Raw genomic sequence first — 19,158 nt, forward strand, 5'->3', positions numbered from 1 at the left:
CATGGCGTCCGAATCAATTCGTCCCCGGGGGCGGCCCGCCCGTATGTCGATTTCGTCGGAGCAATTTGATCGAAGCGCTAACGTTCCCTGCAGACACCCCCGGAACGACAATCCTGACATACACCCCCGACGGAAAACGCGTGATTACCGCTGGCTCCAACTCCGCGATCCGCATATACACCGTTGGTCAAGATGGCGAGCCGACAACCATTGACGAGGGAGTGGAGGGCCACTTTGGAATCGCTGCGACGGTGTGAATCACTATTCACGATGCGATCCGAAGGATGAGATGCTGACCGGAGACAGAATGACTCGTTTATCATGGGTGCCGAAGATGGTACCGTTTGGCGCTACAAGATTGAAACTGGAAAGATGGACGAATTGCTCGTACGGTGCGCGTTGCCCGTTCGCGACCTTGCAATATCAAAGGATGGCGGGTGGGTGGCAGTTGCAAGCGAGTAAGTGCACCCTTACCTATGCAGCTGCTATTGTGTGGTACGACATACTGACGTCGGGAAAGTGAACTTACAGTCAAAATTGTGAATCTCGAGGACATGACCAACGTCAAATATCTTCGAGAACAGACAAAAGGATCGAAACATGTCACCTTCGACCCCAGTGATCGATTTGTCGCCGTATCGTGTACAGACGGTGTCTTGTACATTTACTCTTTGGTTGAGGACGAACCGGAATTGGTTCGTAAACTCGACGGAGTGATCCGGCGCCTAGAGCCTGAGGATGAGGCGACGTCGAGGGCCGTCTGGCACCCAGATGGTACTGCGTTCGCAGCCGCGCAGGCATCAAGGGACGTCGCCATCTTTTCAACGTCGGATTGGAATAAACAGAAGTCCTTCCAGAGCGGACATCTGGGGGATATCACCGCTCTGAATTGGTCACCGAACGGCGCCATGCTGGCCACGGCCGCCGCGGACGGGACGATCCTACTCTGGGAGACCGGTTCTCAGACCATTATCCGGCGCTATGAGTTTGCGAATGTGATCAACCTCGCATGGCATCCGACCAACAACCTACTGTCGTTCACGACTTCCGATGGAGAACTCTTTATCCACGAGAATTTCGTGCCCCGACAGTATAAGGATCTGCTCGAGAAGCCGCTTCAGTCTGCACCCGTTCATTCTAGCGCGCTGGCAGAGAAGTCTGCGAATATCCAGAAGCCTATCACTACGAGCCGACCAAAGCCGGTCTCCACGGATCGTCGACGAGATGATTCCCCGGACTCCTTGGACGACATCCTCGGTCCAATGGATGAAGATGATGATTTCGTGGAAGACGACGATGGAGCTGGCTATGCTGAGGGCTTGAATGCATACGGCAAGCGAACGAATGGGCATCTAGACGACCTGGATGAGCCGGGGCGAAAGCGTTTCGCGCCATTTTGGCAACCCGACACACACGAACCTTTCCAACCGGGAAGTACCCCCTGGAGGGGCAATCGACGCTATTTATGTAAGTCTCTCGGGTAGATTGATTGGCTTGTGCTCACGAGGCAGGTTTGAATTTGACGGGAGTTGTCTGGACTGTTGACCAGGAATCCCACAACACGGTTACCGTCGAGTTTTATGACACGGAGTTGCATCGGAACTTTCACTTTACCGATCCCTATCGTTACGACAAAGCATGTCTAAGTAAGTAAAATCATTCTGTGAAGTGGAACGATATTGATAAATTCTTGCAGGTGAAAAGGGAACTCTATTTGCGTCGCCGCCGACAGACGACTCTCCTGCTACTATCTACTACAGGCCACATGAATCATGGACGACGAGAGGAGACTGGCGAACAGAGTTGCCTCAGAACGAATCTGTGACAGGTTAGCGCAACACAACATCCGTCGAGTTCTAAACTGACATCGACAGCAATTGCTCTGAGCGACTCCTATGTGGTTGCCCTTACGTCCACCGGCTATGTTCGTGTATATACTCTGCACGGGACACCATACCGGATCCATAGGCAGAAACACATGCCGGTGACTTGCGTTGCCTGGCGGGACTACGTGTTAACTATGGGCAATGGGCCGGTCGGCTATAGCGGGCAAGCGCAGTTGATGTATACTATTGAAAATGTCAAGCGGGACGAGGTCTGCCAGAGCGAAGATGTCGTCGCATTGCCCGGCGGGCAAAGAGTTAAAAATGTCTTCTTTTCCGATACGGGGGTACGTGCTCCATATACCGTTCATGTCGGCCTCATGCTCACTCTGTAGGATCCGTGCATATACGACTCCGATGGCGTGCTGCTAGTCTTGCAGCATTGGCGAACACCAGGCCAAGCCCGATGGGTTCCCCTGCTCGACACGAGACAACTGGACCGACAGACCAAAGGTCGCAAGGACGAAAGTTACTGGCCAGTTGCAGTGGCGCAGAACAAATTCCACTGCATTATTCTCAAGGGCGGCGAACAACACCCATACTTCCCGCGGCCGTTGCTTAGTGAATTCGAGTTCCGAGTTCCAATTTCGGCACCGCCAAAGAGCAGCGACGACGAGGAAGAATCCTCGGCGCTCAACGACGGCTCGCGATTCGAAGAGGCGTTTGTGCGCGAGAGCCTCTTCCTCAGCCTCTACGAAGACCTCATTTCTTCAACCAACGCGACGCGCAACCAGCGGGCAGAACTGGCGCGGAAAGAGGTCGAGCTGGACAAGATCCTGCTCCAGATGCTGGCTGTACTGTGCCGTGAAGGCGACGAAAAGGGCATGCGAGCATTGGAGGTGGTGGAGATGATGCGCGACCGGACGGGTAAGATGCTGGAAGCTGCGGCCAAGGTTGCACAGAGATATGGGCGGACATTGTTGGAGGATAAGATTCGGGAACTGGGTGAGCGACGGTTGATGGGGATGGAGGAGGAGGATGAGTTGGCTTGATATTCGGAGTAAATTACGGCAACCTAAGCGTTCATGCCGCCAAAATGAAAGTTTGGTATGGAAAGCTTCATATTTTTACGTATTGAAGTTCCGACGACGGTCACTTCATGATCTCAAGCTAATCAATTATCGCTTAAAATTCCGAATGTCCCAAATCTGAAGTCTCGGCCGGTCAACTCTACTTGTCAGGGCAAGTTACCACACGGTCTGTACCCGGGGAGCAAGCAACGAGTTAACCTGAACGACGCATCGCGTGCCTTCTAAGGTGTTATATTCTTGCTTGATGCCTCGATCTCGTGTTCCTGGAATTACACATGTTCACATCCGAGTAGCGAGCATACACAGTTACCTATCTCTAGGTAGTTGCGTAGTAGTGGATGTCCAGCACTGGTATAGATAGAATAACCTACGACGATATTTGCCTGTGGCCGCCATAAAGGGTCTGAATATACCCGCAAACGCAACAATCCTGTTAGTCTATTTAGGTCATGCGACTTATAGATCTCGGAATAGAGTACAGAGTATGTACTGCGAAGTAGATTTCTCCCTTCCCGAAGCGGTCACTATCAGTCCTTGCCATAGATCATTTCTTGGAAGAGTTGGCCCAACAGGTACTTAGACTCAGTCTTTCTGCTTTTCGTCATTTAGCATAGCTATCAGTCACACCCACGTGAGCAGCTCCCTTGCAACTGAGAATGTCAACGGTTTCGAGAAGCAGTTCCAGTGATTCATTCCAGTGACGAGTTAACTCCCTCGTAGTTATATGGGAAAATAGCAGCGCTGCGATTATCAATGTGTAATAAAGCTCGCTGTGTCCCAGCCATACTCCGACTGATCATGCCGATGGATTTGTCCAACTCTGATACGATTGAGCCATGCTGAGTTTATCCTAGCGCAGAGAGCTGCGATGGGGACTGAGATTTGCACTAGTGGGTTGACATGGTGAAGAATTGCAGTGAACTTGCTCGGCCGGCGTAAAATGACTACGCCTTGTTGGCTGCTGAGATGCCAGTATGATCGAAATGTGCACATTATGATTCTACAGGGCGTGTGGATAACTACTACTGCAATAAGTTACTGCTCAGAGTTGTCCGGCCCTGGGTCCAAAGTATGATTGTTTGGTCATTGTATGACCGGGTACATTCATGCTTTCCATGTAGGACTGCTTGCTAGTAGACATGAGGACCACAAAAATTCACCAAATTAGCTGGGACATCATCGACAGAATCCCTGCCCACGTTGCCGTGCGATTCATTGGCGGCCGCACGAAGTTGTAGTTCAATGGGAATAACAGTCCCAAATGCTTGGAGAAGGCTGAGAAGAGTCCCACCTTTATCTCTCAATGCCAAGAAAACGGGACGATACTCTGGAGGAAGCCACAACATCTTTTTACCCTGAATACGTACCCATCGATCTTCTATCGATGCTACAACGTTTGCTTTAATACCGGCTCCTGCGGAGTGGCCAGTAACGTCCCAAAAGAGATTATCCATTGTGAGATCCCAGAGCTTGATAGTCTCGTCACAGGAGTGGGATGCCAGCAGTCGGCCGTTGGATGAGAAGGCAACAGATTTAACCCAATCAGTATGACCGATGAGGGTCCGGCGCAGCTGGCCCGTTGTCGGATCCCAGAGTTTAATCGTCTTGTCCATGGAGCAGGATGCCAGCAATCGGCCGTCGGGTGAAAAGGCAACAGATTCAACACAATCAGTATGAGCCACGAGGGTTCGGCGTAGCTGACCCGTTATGGGATCCCAGAACTCGATCGTATTGTCCCTGTAGCAGGATACCAGCAGTCGGCCGTCGGGTGAGACGGCAACAGATACAATATCACCAGGATGGCCCACGAGGGTCTGGCGTAGCTGACCCGATATGGGATCCCAGAGCTTGATCGTCTCCTCCTTGGAGCAGGATGCCAGCAGTCGCCCATCGGGTGAGAATACAACAGATTTATTGCAATCAATACAACCCACGAGGGTTTGGCACAGCTGCCCCGTTATGGGATCCCAGATCTTGATCGTCTTGTCATTGGAGCAGGATACCAACAGTCGGCCGTCGGGTGAGAAGGCAACAGAGTTAACCAGACGAGTATGGCCCACGAGGGTTTGATGCAGCTCTCCGGTTGTGGGATCCCAGAGCTTGATCGTCTTATCCCAGGAACAGGATGCCAGCAGTTGGCCGTTGGGTGAGAAGGTAACAGAGTTAACTAGACGAGTATGGCCCACAAGAACTTGTAGGGCGTCACTCCAGCATTCATCTGTCTTCGGTAACTTGCTAATCCACTTCGGCAACTCCCTGCTGAACACATCCCTTATTTTCGATTTCCTAGGCGCGAAGACAAGTCCCGAAGCGTAAAGCTGAAGCGGTGCCGATTCCACAATTTGCCTGAATTTGAGGACGAACCGTCGTGCATCATGCAAGAACTCCGATGCAACAGGAGCCACGTTTTCCTAGCACATCAACAGTTTCAGCAATGCATTTCTCCCAGAGAGTTTGAAACATAATACCTTTGCAATTGGCTGTAGCATATCCATTATCCGTACAACCTCCGACATACATCCTAATATGCTCATGGCCTCGACCCAGTGAAGGAAATGCACTTCAAGAAATGAGAGAGCCTTGTCCAACCTACTCATTGGATTCTGAATTTGAACGAAGTGCTTTGCCCAGTAACGGCAGGCGTACTGCACCTCCGGGGCCAGATGCTTGTTGACATCCTCATCGTCGACATCACTGCGAAGTGTCCCATAGCTTTTCAAACCGCAGATATTCTTTTTCAGACTGCGTTGCATGACATCAAGGCATCGTGCGAAGATGAATTCGTTCATGTCTTTCTCATCAATCCAAAATGGATTGGCGTCTTTTCTTCTGGGATCCAGAAGGAAATCTCTTAATGACAAATGTAGCATCCGTACTGGTGTGTCGAAGTCAGAAGGAATGTGAAGAACCGAATGAAGAAGCGTCAATCGGCTACTGATGTTGTCCACGGCCACATCCAGAAGGTGAGCAAGAGCCTTAATCGATAGAGGGGAAAACAAGAGTATAATAGTTCCAACTATTCTCTTGAATTCATGAATCAATTGTCGCGACTCCATTTCGTCCTGACCATTGAGCAACTGATTGAGTACAGGCATATATGTGCCATCCATCTTCGACGCGTAAACAGTCTGATCTGCAAGAATTGCCTCGAGACGCTCCCCGGGGTTCCATCGTGGGTCACAGATAAACCGAAACAACGTCGCTGCAGAAATGAACAGCGGAACTGCCCTATTAACGAGGGCCTCGATGGTTTCATTTCCAGGCCAGCCAGATGGTAATGAACTCTTGTCTCTCATCTCCGAAAACTTATGGTTGAAATATAAAGATATGTTGTGTTTGATAACCTTTTCCGGGATTTTGTGAAGGATAATGTCTTGGTGGTTGTCAAGAACAGATTTAGACATGAAGCCTGACCTAATGGGCCACTCAGGTCTGCTTGTCAAAAAGAACCGAAGCTGCACAGAATTCGTCTCTTTGACCTGAGGGAGCATTCCGCGAATAGCCTCTACCTCGTTTTCCCCTTCGCATTCATCCAGCGCATCGATGACAACTACCTTGCATGCATCATTGCATTGTATTTCGAGCAGCGGTTGAAGGATGAGCTTGTCGAATTGTTCTTTGGGGGCCTTCTCCGAAATATCCGGGTCGTCGTCGACTGCTTTGCGGATGAAAGGAATGAGCTGAGGAATGCGTGTTGCAAGCTGTTTTGCAAGTGTTGAAAATAATCTTTTTGCATTCCCTCGATCCTCTTCAACCCGCTTGAAGAAGAAGCTCGCGGCAAGCAGCCGCTTATCTTTGAGACATCTAGCCACGGTCCTCGCAATCGTTGTTTTTCCAGTTCCTGCCATCCCGTTCAGCCAGAATATGCATTTCCCACTTGGAGACGCTGCCCATTGTTCAATTTCGTCAAGCAGTTCCTTTCTGGTCCCGGGTACGCATTCGGTGTGCTCTTTGTCATTCTCATAAGAGTCATATGTTGCCCCCTTTGCGGTTCGTAGTCTGTCTAAGCCAAGTCTTTGGTCCATCACGCTATTCCTTCTTCTTTAGGAGCATTGAAGTTAGCCGTCCGCAAATTCGACACCAAAATGATGATCATTTGAATGTTGCGGCTTACGTCAGGTCGAGTTGAAGAGCGAAGCTGAAGCGTGACCGATATTGTTCAATGTCTCAATGGCCTGAGCTACTTCATTACGGTCCAGAGGCCACCCGATCACACTCTTGACCCCATTTTTGAGCCTTTTTCTCTTTTTCCCCCCAGCCATTTCCGGGTCGATTTTCCCTTTTAAATCTTCGAGTGTGGAACAGAATTGAGCAAACTCATCGAGTAGAGCTCGGGTGTTTGTGAGATAGTCGACAGAGCTGTAGTCCTTAAGAAGGTCGTGAAGCGGTTGTAGAACTTCGTGCAACCCGTCGATTTGTCGCCGAAATTGGAGGATCTCCTGCTTCTCGCTTTTCACTTTGTCGATGTAATGTCCACATATCTCGGATATTGCCCTTGCGAGTTGGATGACCGCAATTACACTCGCCGCAAATTCCATGTTGCGAACAGTGAGCAGACTGCGATGCTTATCCGAAGAATCTCTGGCTCAGAGCATATGTCGGCTGCAGGAACCCAGTAAAGTCACTAGGAAAGAGAAAACAATCTCCCTTGTGAATAACTACGAGAGAAGGTGTAGGCAGCAGCAAGAAGTTGTCATGGACATCATAAAAAACTCGGAATTTTCCCTCGAAGCCAGAGTAGGCTGCGAAAGGCTGTCGGAATCGTCCATAACTAGCGCCAGCCAACAATACCTGCAGGATCATCGCCATGCAGCTTATGTGGGACATCCATCTGGAGCCAGTGAGCATTCTCTCTCATACTAATAGCCTAATACAACCTTATGCCGGTGAATCATATGAGCGGCTTGTCAGCCTTGGTCGTTGATCCTATCTTTGAGGGAAAGAGCATCCATACAAGACATGTTTTTCGGATGATCCCCATAAGCGTGACTTCGTGGTGCCAATCAATACCTTATTTTGTATAACTTGTAAGACATCCTCGAAGAGCAATGTAGGGTCTCGTGGGACTACATAGAACAGTGGCCCCTGCAAAAGAAGAACAAGGAGCAAAAACATGTGACATATTTATATGACGGGCATAGCTTCTCAATGTTACCAATTCCGACCGTTGCGTCCGCACGAGGCACAACCTTCAACATCGGCCAAACAACTGGAACTGCATTGTGCCTGATCCCGCCTGTGCTTTCAACTTCCAGCAGCGGGACGATCACAGGGACCTCCTAGAGAGAGGGTTCAGTAGCTCTCGATCTTGTACCGTTAAATGAATGAGATTTTTGGAGATCCGATTGATAACAATGCCAAGCAGAACTGTGGTACAAACGAACAACCATCGATATACTTATTCATGCCATTCTCTTTTTATCTGAGACGCTGTATGAAGTTGATGTGAACAGCCACATCGTGACATTGTCCGCGGCTGATAGTAGCGGCCTGTAATACTCCCAATGCCCGACGATTGCGGGGTACCTCAGAACAATGTCCAGAGTCCACCATCCGTGCGATGTTATACTTCATGCTTGCCATATACATAAGTCAACAGGACAACAACTCTCGTTATTTGCGAAACGCTGTCCCCGGGGAGTGTCGTCTGCTTCCGAACCCAACTCCTCTCTGGTGAGTGAACATTCACTACGTGACACTCTGAGGCAATGGTCTTGCTGTAAGTATCATGCATCATGACCAGCAAGTATATGGCCACAATTTGAGCGTGAACATCGGGAGACAGCAGGGCTGGGCAGCATACTTGTGGCTAAGCGATACGATTTGTCAGCCCCGATGATTGTGATTCAGATGGCGAAGTACCGATGACCGTACCGAGTTGACATCTAGTACTTATACGGACTTGTTTTCTGGAAGTTCTCGTCGTAACCGCGTAAAGAGTAACTTAGTAGTAGTCTACTAGTAAACTTTCCATACTAAAATTTCATTTGCACTTTAGGTTGCCGTAGTGAATTTGTCAGTCTAATTGTTTATGCAATGACTCTAGAATGTACAATGGTTGTTTAACGAGCACATCCTCCCAGTTTACACTTCAGTTGATCTTCGTAGCTTGGAGCCGGAGTGTTCTCGGCCCGGCCAAAATCCCGACGTCATCAACCAATCATTATTGGCTTTAAAGTAAGCCCATCTATCAAGCGTATCCGCCCTAAGATTTCCACTGCCAGCATCCATCTGCCACGAAAAGCCGGTAAAGAAAAACGCAGCGCAATCGTTCCCGATGAGTACGCGTACCGCGTCCTCGCCAAGGCCTCCGTGATGCCGAAGCCGATGTCGCGCCAGACAATCATCATTCTTCGAGCTCCGAAATGGCCACCCGTCTCCCCGCGTCGATCCGTTCGCTGCTTTCACCACCAGCTGCAGCATTCCGAGGGTGTATATGTTTCTTCGACGTCGGAAACAAGGACGGACCGCGCATTCGGTTTCTCGACAGGCGATGAGGTCGCTTCGTCTAGAAGTCAGTTTCAGGAGATTTATATATCGCAGTCAAAAGTCGCACGGCAGGAAAGTCAGCAACAAGAACAGCAGCGGGAACATCGGCAACAGCAGGAAGCCGAAGTGAGCTGCTCGTCTGATAGCAGTGGCAAAGAACCCCGGGATTATAAGCCGCCAGATGAGCGTGTGATCAAGCTGGGGCAGAGTACGTCTCGTTCATGTCTTCGGCCGCAGAGGAATTTTACTGACCGATTGCTCTTACAGCGCTACGTCGTCTCTCCCCGCTCCTCCCAAATATCCTAATTCATCCTCTACCGGTGGAAATTCTCTCACCGCAGGTCACGCTTCATTTATTCCCCTCGACGCATCCCCATCTGCCAACGGTCAAAGGAAGGGTTCTTTACCGCGGAGCGCTTTGGACGGTTCCGGTGGCCTGGGGCGCAATGCCGTTGCTGGGCAACGTTCGACTCGAAATTCTGAGCGAGCGCATGGTTCGCGCCGATAGCATTCTGCAAGATCCCGCAGCGGAGCAAAACGAGTCGGAATGCGGAGAAGAGCGATTCGTTGTTCGATGGAAGACTGCTCCTCCGCCACCGGAATCCTCTTCTTCTTCCTCTACGTCTTCCTCCTCGTCTTCCACAGATTCTACATCCTCCTCATCATCTTCAATATCACCGTCCTCGTTACAAAACTCTCTCCCTTTCCTCAACAAAAACTCCCCACCCATCTTCAACACCTCCAAAGAAGGCCATTTCTCGGGTCTCTTCATCTTCTCCTTTGACGAGTGCGGGCGGATCCTCACACATACCATCGAACACGCCGAGCAAGCCGATGGCTGGGATCGAACGGCAAAATTCGTCACCCTGACCGATTGGTTATTGGGCAAGGCGAAGGGCTCGGGAAGGATAATGGGTGCGCCGGGGACGCCTGGCGAGGGAAGCCTGGCGTTGGATTGCTGCGGTAGGAGGAGAAGACGATAACCTCTTTCATCTTTCTTTTTCTTCATTTCCTTGCGTTCATTCGGTTTGGGGGTCGGGTTTCTTGGGATGGCTACCTCTGCATGTCACCTGTATTCTATGGAAGAACGTGGTGTCTGGGTTTTTCTTTTTTTTTTTTTTTCAATTTCCTCGATCTGGGATGATACTACTTCTCTGCTCTCTGCTCATGTGAGAATTACGGAGGCTTTTTTTTATATTCTTTCTTACACGCACTGTACATATATATTGCTCAGAACGGGGCTGAATTTGATCAAATGAATTGAATTCATTCCTCACAGAGCTGAACAACAATCCATCCACTCCTATGTAAAAAAAAAAACTGTACCCTCCTCCTCCCATATCCATTCATGCCATTTTCGTATCATGAATCCCACCATTGCGCCATGATGCAGGAAGAAACAGGTGAGAAGAGAGCAGAAGGTCAAAAAGGCAAAAATAACAGAAACTTTTCCCCCTTCTCCTTCCTCCCCCCCTTCTTTCGCTCGCCTTTTTAGATACATGAGAAGAAAATAAGAGGTCATCAACATGTGGGTATATATCCCACTAGAACGAACGAATGATCCGAAAAAAAAAAAAAAAAGAAAAGAAGGCATGCACGCTGAAAAAAAGAAGACACATGACATGAAAACCTTTTTATTATATTTGTTTTCGTTGATGTCATTGTCCATATCCTGACAATGGTCATCTCATCAATCGCATCATCCGTATTGGTCCCGATCATGCACACAGTAAAGGTGGTACATAGAGTGAATTAGTGTTGGGAATAGTAAAGAGAGAGGAAAGAAGCGTAGGTGGCGTAAAGCGTCCTGAGAAAAAGATAGGGAGAGTTGTGTTCCGCCCCATTGTCGAGGTCCTCCGTCGTGATGTTTTTGAGTTTACTGGCTCGCAATCGGCTCACTGCGGTTGTGGTTCTGGGCGAACCCACCACGGCCGCGTCCACCCCGGAAGTCACCGCGACCCCGGCCACGGCCACGGAAGTCGCCGCCGCGTCCGCCGCCTCGTCCGCCGCGGAATCCCTCAGCGCCGCCCCGGCCGCGGCCCCGGCCACGTCCGCGAAGACTGCCCTGGCGCTGGTGATGTACCACAGGCTCGAATCCGTCGCTGGCATTGGTGTTGTTGTCCCCGTTCGCCGTCGCTGTCGCGCTCGGTGTCTCCTCTGTCCCGGTGGCAGACGGCTGCGCCGCCGCCGCCGGGGCTGCTTCGCCACCGGTTTCGGTTTCGTTGGGATCCCGGGGAACTTCCACCCAGCCGTCCTCGTTGGTGGACGCCACCGCTTGGTCAGTGGATTGCGGGTTCCACGAGGCATCAGCTTGCTGGTTGGAGCCGTCACCAGGAGCAGTCTGGGATGGCGCGAGCTGCTTCTCTGGTTCAGCGGCCGTGCTGACGGCGTACTCGGGCGCTGTACTGTCACCCTGCTGAGCCGCCGGCGCCTCCTGCGACTCAATCGCTCCGGCATTGGCCGTTTGGTCAGCTGCCGGGGCGGCTTCCGTGGCTTGTGTTTCCTCTTGAGCCTCAGGAACCTGCGGGGCCTGCTCCTTCGATACTTGTCTCACTCGAGCGACTGCGTATCGAGTCAGTATAGCAGCATCGGCAGATCGCGTATGGCACTCTCTTACAAGTAACATCTAGAGTATCGCCCTCGACAGCAATCACCTTCTCGTCGGCTCCATCAATGAGCTTCAGCATCGAGTCCACGGCCTCATTCGTGCCACCGTACACCTGGAACAGCACACCCTCAAACGCGCGGCTTTCCGGAGCAGTTTCGTCGCCAGTACGACGCACGGTCGCCGCAGCGCGGAGGAACTGACTCAGGGTGAGCAGCTTCTGACGCAAGACCTTCTCTTGAGATTCCTTGTATTCAGCAGCGAGCTGTTCCCGCAGGGCCGCCAGCTCGGCCTTGTGTTCATTCTCAAGGGAGGCCTTCTCATTGGCCAGACGCTCCTCCCAGTATGCAGCAAACTTCTTGTACTGCGCGATCTGCTCCTCCAATTGAGCGACCTGAGCTTGCAAAGCCGGTTTCTTCAATGCCTGCGCCTTCTGGTCGGGATTGATCTTCCTCTCCGCGACCAAGTCGTCCAGGGACTTGCCTGGATTCTCAGCAATGATGTTGTCGACTTTGGCCGTGGCATTCTAGATGGGCAAACCCATTAGCACAAAGCTTTCACACTAGACGCCAGTAAGCAGGACACACCAGCTTCTTCGTTGTGTTGCGCAAGCTCCTATATTATCCACCATGTCAGAAAATCATAGTTCGGCACGTGACACACACAAACAGGCTTACTTCTGGAGATCCCTGAAGAAGGTGCTCTGGAAGTCGTTCGTCGCGTCCGCCGTCCCATTCACCGTCGATTCCTCCTTGTTTTCGTCGGCATTCGACGGGGTTTGGGTGGAGGCTGGTTGTTGTTCGGCCTTTGCGCGCTTCTTTTTCGCGGTCTTGGACTCGGGTTGTGCGGGCGGGTTGTTGGTCGCGGTAGCCGACATGGTTGACGGAGGACACTCGAATTACGAAAAGGAGAGTGGGACGATCGAGGATTGAGGTGAGAAAGGCGAATTGAGCACCAACGCGGTGTGCAGGAAAGCTGTGGGAAGAAATGAATTGTTGGAAGTGGATGGATGGATGGAGAAAGTTTTAGCTTGGAGCGGTTTGAGCCTTGCAGCCTGAAGCTCCAGCCTCGATTTTACCCAAGCTTCAGACCTTTTATTCCTACTTTAACTCAGCTCAATGCACAGAATTAATTACGCAGTGTCAATTCTATGCGATAAATCGGTCCAATAAGAACAGTCGAGGGTATCATCAATTTAGCATAGCAAAAAACCCCTGTAGAGAACGCCTAACGCCTTTCCTCAGCCCAGCCACTGATCGACCCAGGTCACGCAAACACACAAATACCACCATAGTCGATCATCCTCTCATTTTTCGAAGCGTACTCTGCATATCGCTTGATCAGCACGAGCTTGCGATCGTATTTCTTCACTGCGAGCACCCACCTCGGTTACTTTCCGAACACTCCTCGCCGAAATCTGTCGCTCTCCCGACTTTCTTGACTGAATTGAAGCCTCGCGCATGAGCCTGCGTTTGGGTCAACAACTGGCCCTTCAAATCGTAGAATGTCGCCGCAGCGGATCGGGTCGAGTCGCACTTACTCTTGCATGAAGAGCATGTAGTCGAGAAAGATCTGCCAGACAAGTAGAAACGGTTAACGAGTCCCTTCTCGCAGAACGCTGTGAGCACAGGGGCGTGGCAAATCTTACCAAAACATCGGCATTTTTGCTGACATTGCATCCCGCATGGGCCTTGACAATGCGCTTCACCGTACCGCGTGGATAAAGCTTTTGAGCGACCACCATGGTCAATCCCTCTGCTAAAGGCGGTGTTTTGATGCCCTCAAGAAGCGCTTTTCGCGTTGACGAGCAACGGGCGATGGATTGTTTACACTTTCGGAAATCGCGATTAGTTTGGGCTAACCTGCTTTGTACTAGCGCGGCTCTTATCGAGCTGGGGATGCCCTATGCCGCCATTCCTAATGAGGATTAGGCTAGTTATGGCTGGCCTCGGTTTGATTCGGCAAAACTGGCGGTGCTCTTCAAGCACCTGTCCATATGCCTCATTCATCCATGTCCAGTGCTACGAATCCGTGAGGACAGTAACATTTATTATACATTGAATACAGGAGGTTCAGCTTCGAAGCCACCGCCACAAGTAGTATGAGCCAACAGCTCCTGCGGCCACTCTCCAAGCCAGGAACACGCCAATCGCCTGCCGCAAACGATCATAGTATGCCTTCAACAAAAGCCCGTCAGCATGATGACCGGTCGACGGTGTTCCGTAGAAGCGTCCCACACCCAGCCCGCCAATCCCAACGGCGTTGAGTTCATGCTCCTGGGAGGCTCCTTCGGTGACCGGGACTGCAACAGTCGAATTATCCGCTGCAGTATCACTTGGACGTCTCTGGTGCCGAACTAATCTCTGCTCGTTTCTTTTCCGAATGTTGTAGGTCATGAGCATTACAATCAGCCGCAAGTCTGGGACCGTGAATGTGGGATGTTTCCATAGTTTCACAGCGTTCCGTGGCGGCAGCATATCCAAGAAATCAGTCATGATTCCAAGGGTCAAACCCCAAAGAAGCAAAGAACGGCGTAGATCGCCTGACCCGGCTTGATTGCTCAAGAGCCAGGATTCCCATCGCTGGAACAATGTCTGTGACTCCGACTGAGGGACGAAGCCCGGAGCAGAGCTGCAATAAAGACTTTCTGTCGGGATGAGACGGATTGCCGAGAATTCCATCATTCCGATCGTCCATCGTACAGCAAGACGGCCAATCATGCCAGCTGGTTTCACAAATCGGTCAGATACGTCCGCATATTCAACTGTCCGGAGAGAGGAGGAGAGCAAAACGCGAAGAGATATCCAATGCGCCGATGCCACCTCCGTCGGCTGAAGATTGAGTGTTGGGGTCTTATGGGACGTGAGTACCCAGATATACGGGCACAAAACCATCAACCTGCACAAGTTAGCTACCATGCCAGGGAACGAGACAATTCAAATGCAACGTACGGCACGCTGCCCCAGGTTGAGGTAACTACCCGTTCCGGAAGATTGCCAACGTAGATTGCCTCTTCCTTATCCAGGTCGAGGCCAATCTCCTCCCTGGTCTCCCGGATCGCGGTGGCCTTGTCTTCCACATCCTCCGGATCCCTTTTCCCTCCCGGAAGCGCAACGTGACCAGTCCAACGATCACCAACACGCGATGCTCGTTTGATGAACAGAACTTCTGGATCCCCGCGTTGTACCCATTCCTGAGAGAAGAACGTATCCAACTGCTCCGGAATAGACGACGATTTATCAAACACCGCTAGCGACTGAGCTTGATGTTGGTGGTGCGGGCGAACGCGAATAATCAAGGCGACCGCGGCTCGTCGCTTGCATCGCGGCGGGTTTGGCACATAGGGATATGGATGTCGGTGGAGATCCTGCAGAACATCTCGCAGATGGGAGACCAATGGGGCTGTATCAGATTTCTGGGATTCCATCGCCCATGGCACGACAAGCCAAACTGGAAGATATCTATAAAAAGATCACTAGTTGTAGCATAGCACCGGAAGCTCGAAGTCCGGGGCAGCTCAGCACGGAGTTCCGGCCGAGGCAACTGTCGACTGAAACCTTATCATCACGTGAATCTTATCATTATGTTACATAATACACTATAATCACGTGATGAACAGTAGCACGTGCGCCGCTGGACGAGCGTCGCAAACGACGGATTAGTTACCTGTAGGGCGGAGTATTTCCCACTGGATTGGCATGTACGTCATCTGTAGCGGCAACTCAAATACTCAATTGCTTAACCTTGCCTCGCGGTTCGAGGTTGCGACTCAATTGCAATGCGTTTTGGAAAGACGCTGAAGAAATCAATCTACCCCCCCTGGGCGGATAAGTACATCGATTACGACAAACTCAAGCAGCTTCTCCGCGAGCGGGACATTAAGAATTCCGGTGATCCCGACGCGCAGCCATGGACGGATAAAGACGAGGAGGCATTCGTTCAGGAATTGATTAATGTGCAATTAGACAAGGTCAATGCCTTTCAGTCGGAGACGTCGAAGCAGCTGCGGCAAAGGACCGAAGCTTGCGATGCGAAACTACGGCCACTGCTGCCGGACGAACATGGACGTCATGAGGTTGAAGATGAGGAGAAGCGACGCGAGATTGCCTCCGAGGTGCTGGGAGAGCTGGACAGCATCACCAAAGAGGTCAGCGAGCTAGAGAAGTACAGCCGCATCAACTTCACGGGTTTTCTCAAAGCGGCCAAGAAGCATGATCGGAAGCGAGGGTCTCAGTACCGCGTGCGCCCGCTGCTTCAAGTCCGCCTCTCGCAGCATCCGTTCAACTCGGAGGACTACTCGCCTCTTCTTAACCGTCTGTCAGCAATGTACACCTTTGCGCGCCAGGTTCTCACCCACGAGCCTGCGGAAACGACGGCTGTGTCGGGTCCTGATGGTCGCGCTGCAAACGACATATTTATCTCTTACAAATTCTGGGTCCATTCCGACAACATCGTCGAGGTGAAGACGCACATCTTGCGACGACTGCCCGTTCTGCTTTACAACCCTACTGGTTCCAAGGAGCTGGACGTTTCCCAACCGGATCCAACTATTACTTCAATATATTTCGACAATCCACAATTTGACCTGTACAACAAGAAAGTTACTCGGACCGCCAATGCCGAGTCGTTAAGGCTCCAGTGGTCGGGCGATCTGAAGGACAAGCCCGCGATATTCTTGGAAAAGAAGATTGTCACTGACGATCAAAGTGGTCGGAACGTTCGGATTCCGCTGAAGGAGAAGCACGTTAACGAATTCTTGAAAGGCGAGTACCGCTTCGAGAAGCATATCCACCGCCTCGAAGACCAGGCTCGCGGGGAGTCCCACGAGGCGGAAAATCTGAAGAGAAACGTTGAAGAGCTTAGCTCATTCATCAAGGAGAATAACTTGCAACCTATGCTACGAGCGAATTTCCGCAGAACAGCATTCCAAATCCCCGGCGATGACCGCATCCGCATCTCCCTGGACACTGACCTCGCGCTCATCCGGGAGGATGCCCTGGATCCGGAACGGCCTTGCCGGGACCCGAATGACTGGCATCGCAGAGATATCGACGACAATGGCATGCAGTATCCTTTCGAATCGATCAACGAGAACGAGATCGTCCGGTTCCCACACGCGCTGTTGGAGATCAAACTGAGACAGGGAGCACGCAATATTGAATGGTTGAATGATTTGATGGTATCACATCTAGTGAAGGAGACGCCTCGGTTCTCCAAATTCGTCCATGGTGTGGCACAGCTGTTCGAAGACAATATCAACACTTTTCCGTTCTGGCTCAGCGAGCTGGAAAACGACATTCGACGTGACCCAGAGACTGCATTCCAGGAAGAGCAAGAGCGCATGGCGAAGTTGGCCGAAGACCAAATTGCCGTCGGAAGCTACCTTGGAGGACCGCGGGGTAGTCCACAGCAGCAAGGCCTGGCGGGATCCCCCATGTCGCGCATCGGCTCTATCTCAGGACCGCCCATCATCGATCCAAGGGGCTCCGTGTCCGGTCCTGGGCGAGCAGCAGCGGCAAAACAGCAGGCGGAAGCCCAGGCGCGGGAGGCGCGGGAGCAACGGCAAGACCGACTTGCGGTTCCAGATGGTCAGGATCGGTCCCGCAGTCCAGGAGGATCGTTCCTCAGCGGGCTCGTACCGTCCTTCTCGATGTCTCGCTATGCTCGGGCTCATCGAGCCCAGAAGCAGAAATTGCCAGCCGGCGTTTCGCCGCCGGAGATCTGGATCAAGGACGCAGGCCCGGTCCGCGTCGAATCGAAGGTCTGGCTTGCGAACCAGCGGACGTATGTCAAGTGGCAGCATATTGCTATCCTCTTGGCGTCGCTGTCTCTGGCGCTGTACAACGCTGCCGGCGAGGACAATCAAGTGGCGCAGTTGCTGGCCATTGTGTACCTCTTCTTCGCAGCATTTGCTTCTGTCTGGGGATGGTACATGTACCATACTCGAGCGCGTCTGATTCGGCAGCGCAGCGGCAAGGACCTGGACAATCTTTTTGGGCCGATTGTCGTTTGCGTGGGCCTTGCAGGGGCGCTTCTGTTGAATTTCGCATTCCGGGTGAGTCATATTTTACTCCCTGATTCCACGGAGTGGAAGCTGACTGGGATCTAGTATAATGCCGCCACAATGAGTGAACCAAGCGGCACCAGCCCGGAGAACAACGGCATAGACTTGGGCTCGACCAACAAATCGTACGAGTCGCCCATGTTGGGAGTCGTCAAACAGGACTCATATCCATTGAGGTGATCGTCCTCATCAACTACTACGCGTACTCACGGCCTGAATCGATGTGTATACTCTGTACATATGCAACTATGAGGAAACGGCTGAATTTTGCTATGCCTGTCTAGTTGTTTGTTGCTTGCTACTCTACGAATGTGATCAGTGAATCTCTTCCGCAACGCTTCAGCCCTTCAACTTCTGTACGAACATTCGCTCTACTTTGCCTATTGAGCAACTGACCCAGGTATGACGTAGAACCATCCTGTATTCTTCCAGCACCTCCACCATACCCTTGTCGCTGTCCGCATCACCTGCACCTGTTGCCGGGCCGTTGAGATATGCTTATCCAACTGAGCCAGAGAATCGGAGAATAAAGGCCAATCACCTTGGACTGTCATGCTGATTGCAACCTCTACTCAGACGTCATTGGAGGGACATATCTCAAACCGATTTGCAAGGTGGAGGGGGTTTGATATTCGACCAGGGACGGACCGCGTAAGTTGCGCTACTTGCAACGTCATTTGTTTTCTTGCTTTTTGACAGGCAGCAATGAAGGGTTGGATATGCAAGTAAGTACTTTTGATAATCGACGATGTGGGTTGTATGGTTCTACATGTCATTTGCTCGGAGGGTTCCCGTAGTCACGTTTGTCGTGCTCGGAGGGATTCCGTAATGTAACTTATCTGAACCCTTGTCGATCACTAAAAAAAAAAAAGGTAGCTTTCGCCCCCAGATTGAACTAGTGGGTTGAGATGTTTTGCAGCACGCAATCAGATGACTTGCTTAGCGAGAGATTCAGAGAATGTGAGGAGGAGTATGTAGTAGAGATGGTCAAGAGTTGCATCTCGCTGTGCTAAAATCTCTCACTAGCTAAGTCGTGTACCAACTTTGTGCGAGTACAGGGATAGCTTCAGCCAGGGGTCAGCCCAG

The 19,158-nt window shown here is 51.4% G+C and overlaps 7 protein-coding genes across 7 annotated transcripts; 3 read left to right on the top strand and 4 right to left on the bottom strand.

Moving 5' to 3' along the window:
* Position 1: 1 nt before the first annotated feature.
* Positions 2–2,875, top strand: VTN49DRAFT_7989 (uncharacterized protein; the record flags this gene model as incomplete). Its single annotated transcript, XM_069416318.1, has 8 exons — positions 2–41; positions 94–251; positions 307–458; positions 521–1,467; positions 1,512–1,646; positions 1,697–1,828; positions 1,875–2,170; positions 2,219–2,875. 8 exons carry the CDS (start codon positions 2–4, stop codon positions 2,873–2,875), a joined length of 2,517 nt encoding a protein of 838 aa, XP_069272350.1.
* Positions 2,876–4,044: 1,169 nt separating this feature from the next.
* VTN49DRAFT_7990 (uncharacterized protein) lies at positions 4,045–6,762 on the bottom strand (the record flags this gene model as incomplete). Its single annotated transcript, XM_069416320.1, has 2 exons — positions 4,045–5,325; positions 5,383–6,762. The coding sequence occupies 2 exons, from the start codon at positions 6,760–6,762 to the stop codon at positions 4,045–4,047; spliced, it is 2,661 nt and encodes an 886-aa protein (XP_069272351.1).
* A 2,467-nt stretch (positions 6,763–9,229) lies between these two features.
* Positions 9,230–10,386, top strand: VTN49DRAFT_7991 (uncharacterized protein; the record flags this gene model as incomplete). Its single annotated transcript, XM_069416321.1, has 2 exons — positions 9,230–9,611; positions 9,671–10,386. 2 exons carry the CDS (start codon positions 9,230–9,232, stop codon positions 10,384–10,386), a joined length of 1,098 nt encoding a protein of 365 aa, XP_069272352.1.
* Positions 10,387–11,279: 893 nt separating this feature from the next.
* VTN49DRAFT_7992 (uncharacterized protein) lies at positions 11,280–12,885 on the bottom strand (the record flags this gene model as incomplete). Its single annotated transcript, XM_069416322.1, has 4 exons — positions 11,280–11,965; positions 12,021–12,534; positions 12,596–12,623; positions 12,686–12,885. The coding sequence occupies 4 exons, from the start codon at positions 12,883–12,885 to the stop codon at positions 11,280–11,282; spliced, it is 1,428 nt and encodes a 475-aa protein (XP_069272353.1).
* Positions 12,886–13,274: 389 nt separating this feature from the next.
* On the bottom strand, positions 13,275–13,752 carry VTN49DRAFT_7993 (uncharacterized protein; the record flags this gene model as incomplete). The annotated part of the gene is made up of 3 exons (XM_069416323.1): positions 13,275–13,333; positions 13,393–13,474; positions 13,657–13,752. 3 exons carry the CDS (start codon positions 13,750–13,752, stop codon positions 13,275–13,277), a joined length of 237 nt encoding a protein of 78 aa, XP_069272354.1.
* A 328-nt stretch (positions 13,753–14,080) lies between these two features.
* Positions 14,081–15,435, bottom strand: VTN49DRAFT_7994 (uncharacterized protein; the record flags this gene model as incomplete). Its single annotated transcript, XM_069416324.1, has 2 exons — positions 14,081–14,906; positions 14,960–15,435. 2 exons carry the CDS (start codon positions 15,433–15,435, stop codon positions 14,081–14,083), a joined length of 1,302 nt encoding a protein of 433 aa, XP_069272355.1.
* A 351-nt stretch (positions 15,436–15,786) lies between these two features.
* Positions 15,787–18,252, top strand: VTN49DRAFT_7995 (uncharacterized protein; the record flags this gene model as incomplete). The annotated part of the gene is made up of 2 exons (XM_069416325.1): positions 15,787–18,063; positions 18,118–18,252. The coding sequence occupies 2 exons, from the start codon at positions 15,787–15,789 to the stop codon at positions 18,250–18,252; spliced, it is 2,412 nt and encodes an 803-aa protein (XP_069272356.1).
* Positions 18,253–19,158: the final 906 nt, after the last annotated feature.

The sequence above is a fragment of the Thermomyces lanuginosus genome (assembly GCF_041956635.1).
Source record: "Thermomyces lanuginosus strain ATCC 200065 unplaced genomic scaffold VTN49scaffold_7, whole genome shotgun sequence".
NCBI classification, from domain to species: Eukaryota; Fungi; Ascomycota; class Eurotiomycetes; order Eurotiales; family Trichocomaceae; genus Thermomyces; species Thermomyces lanuginosus.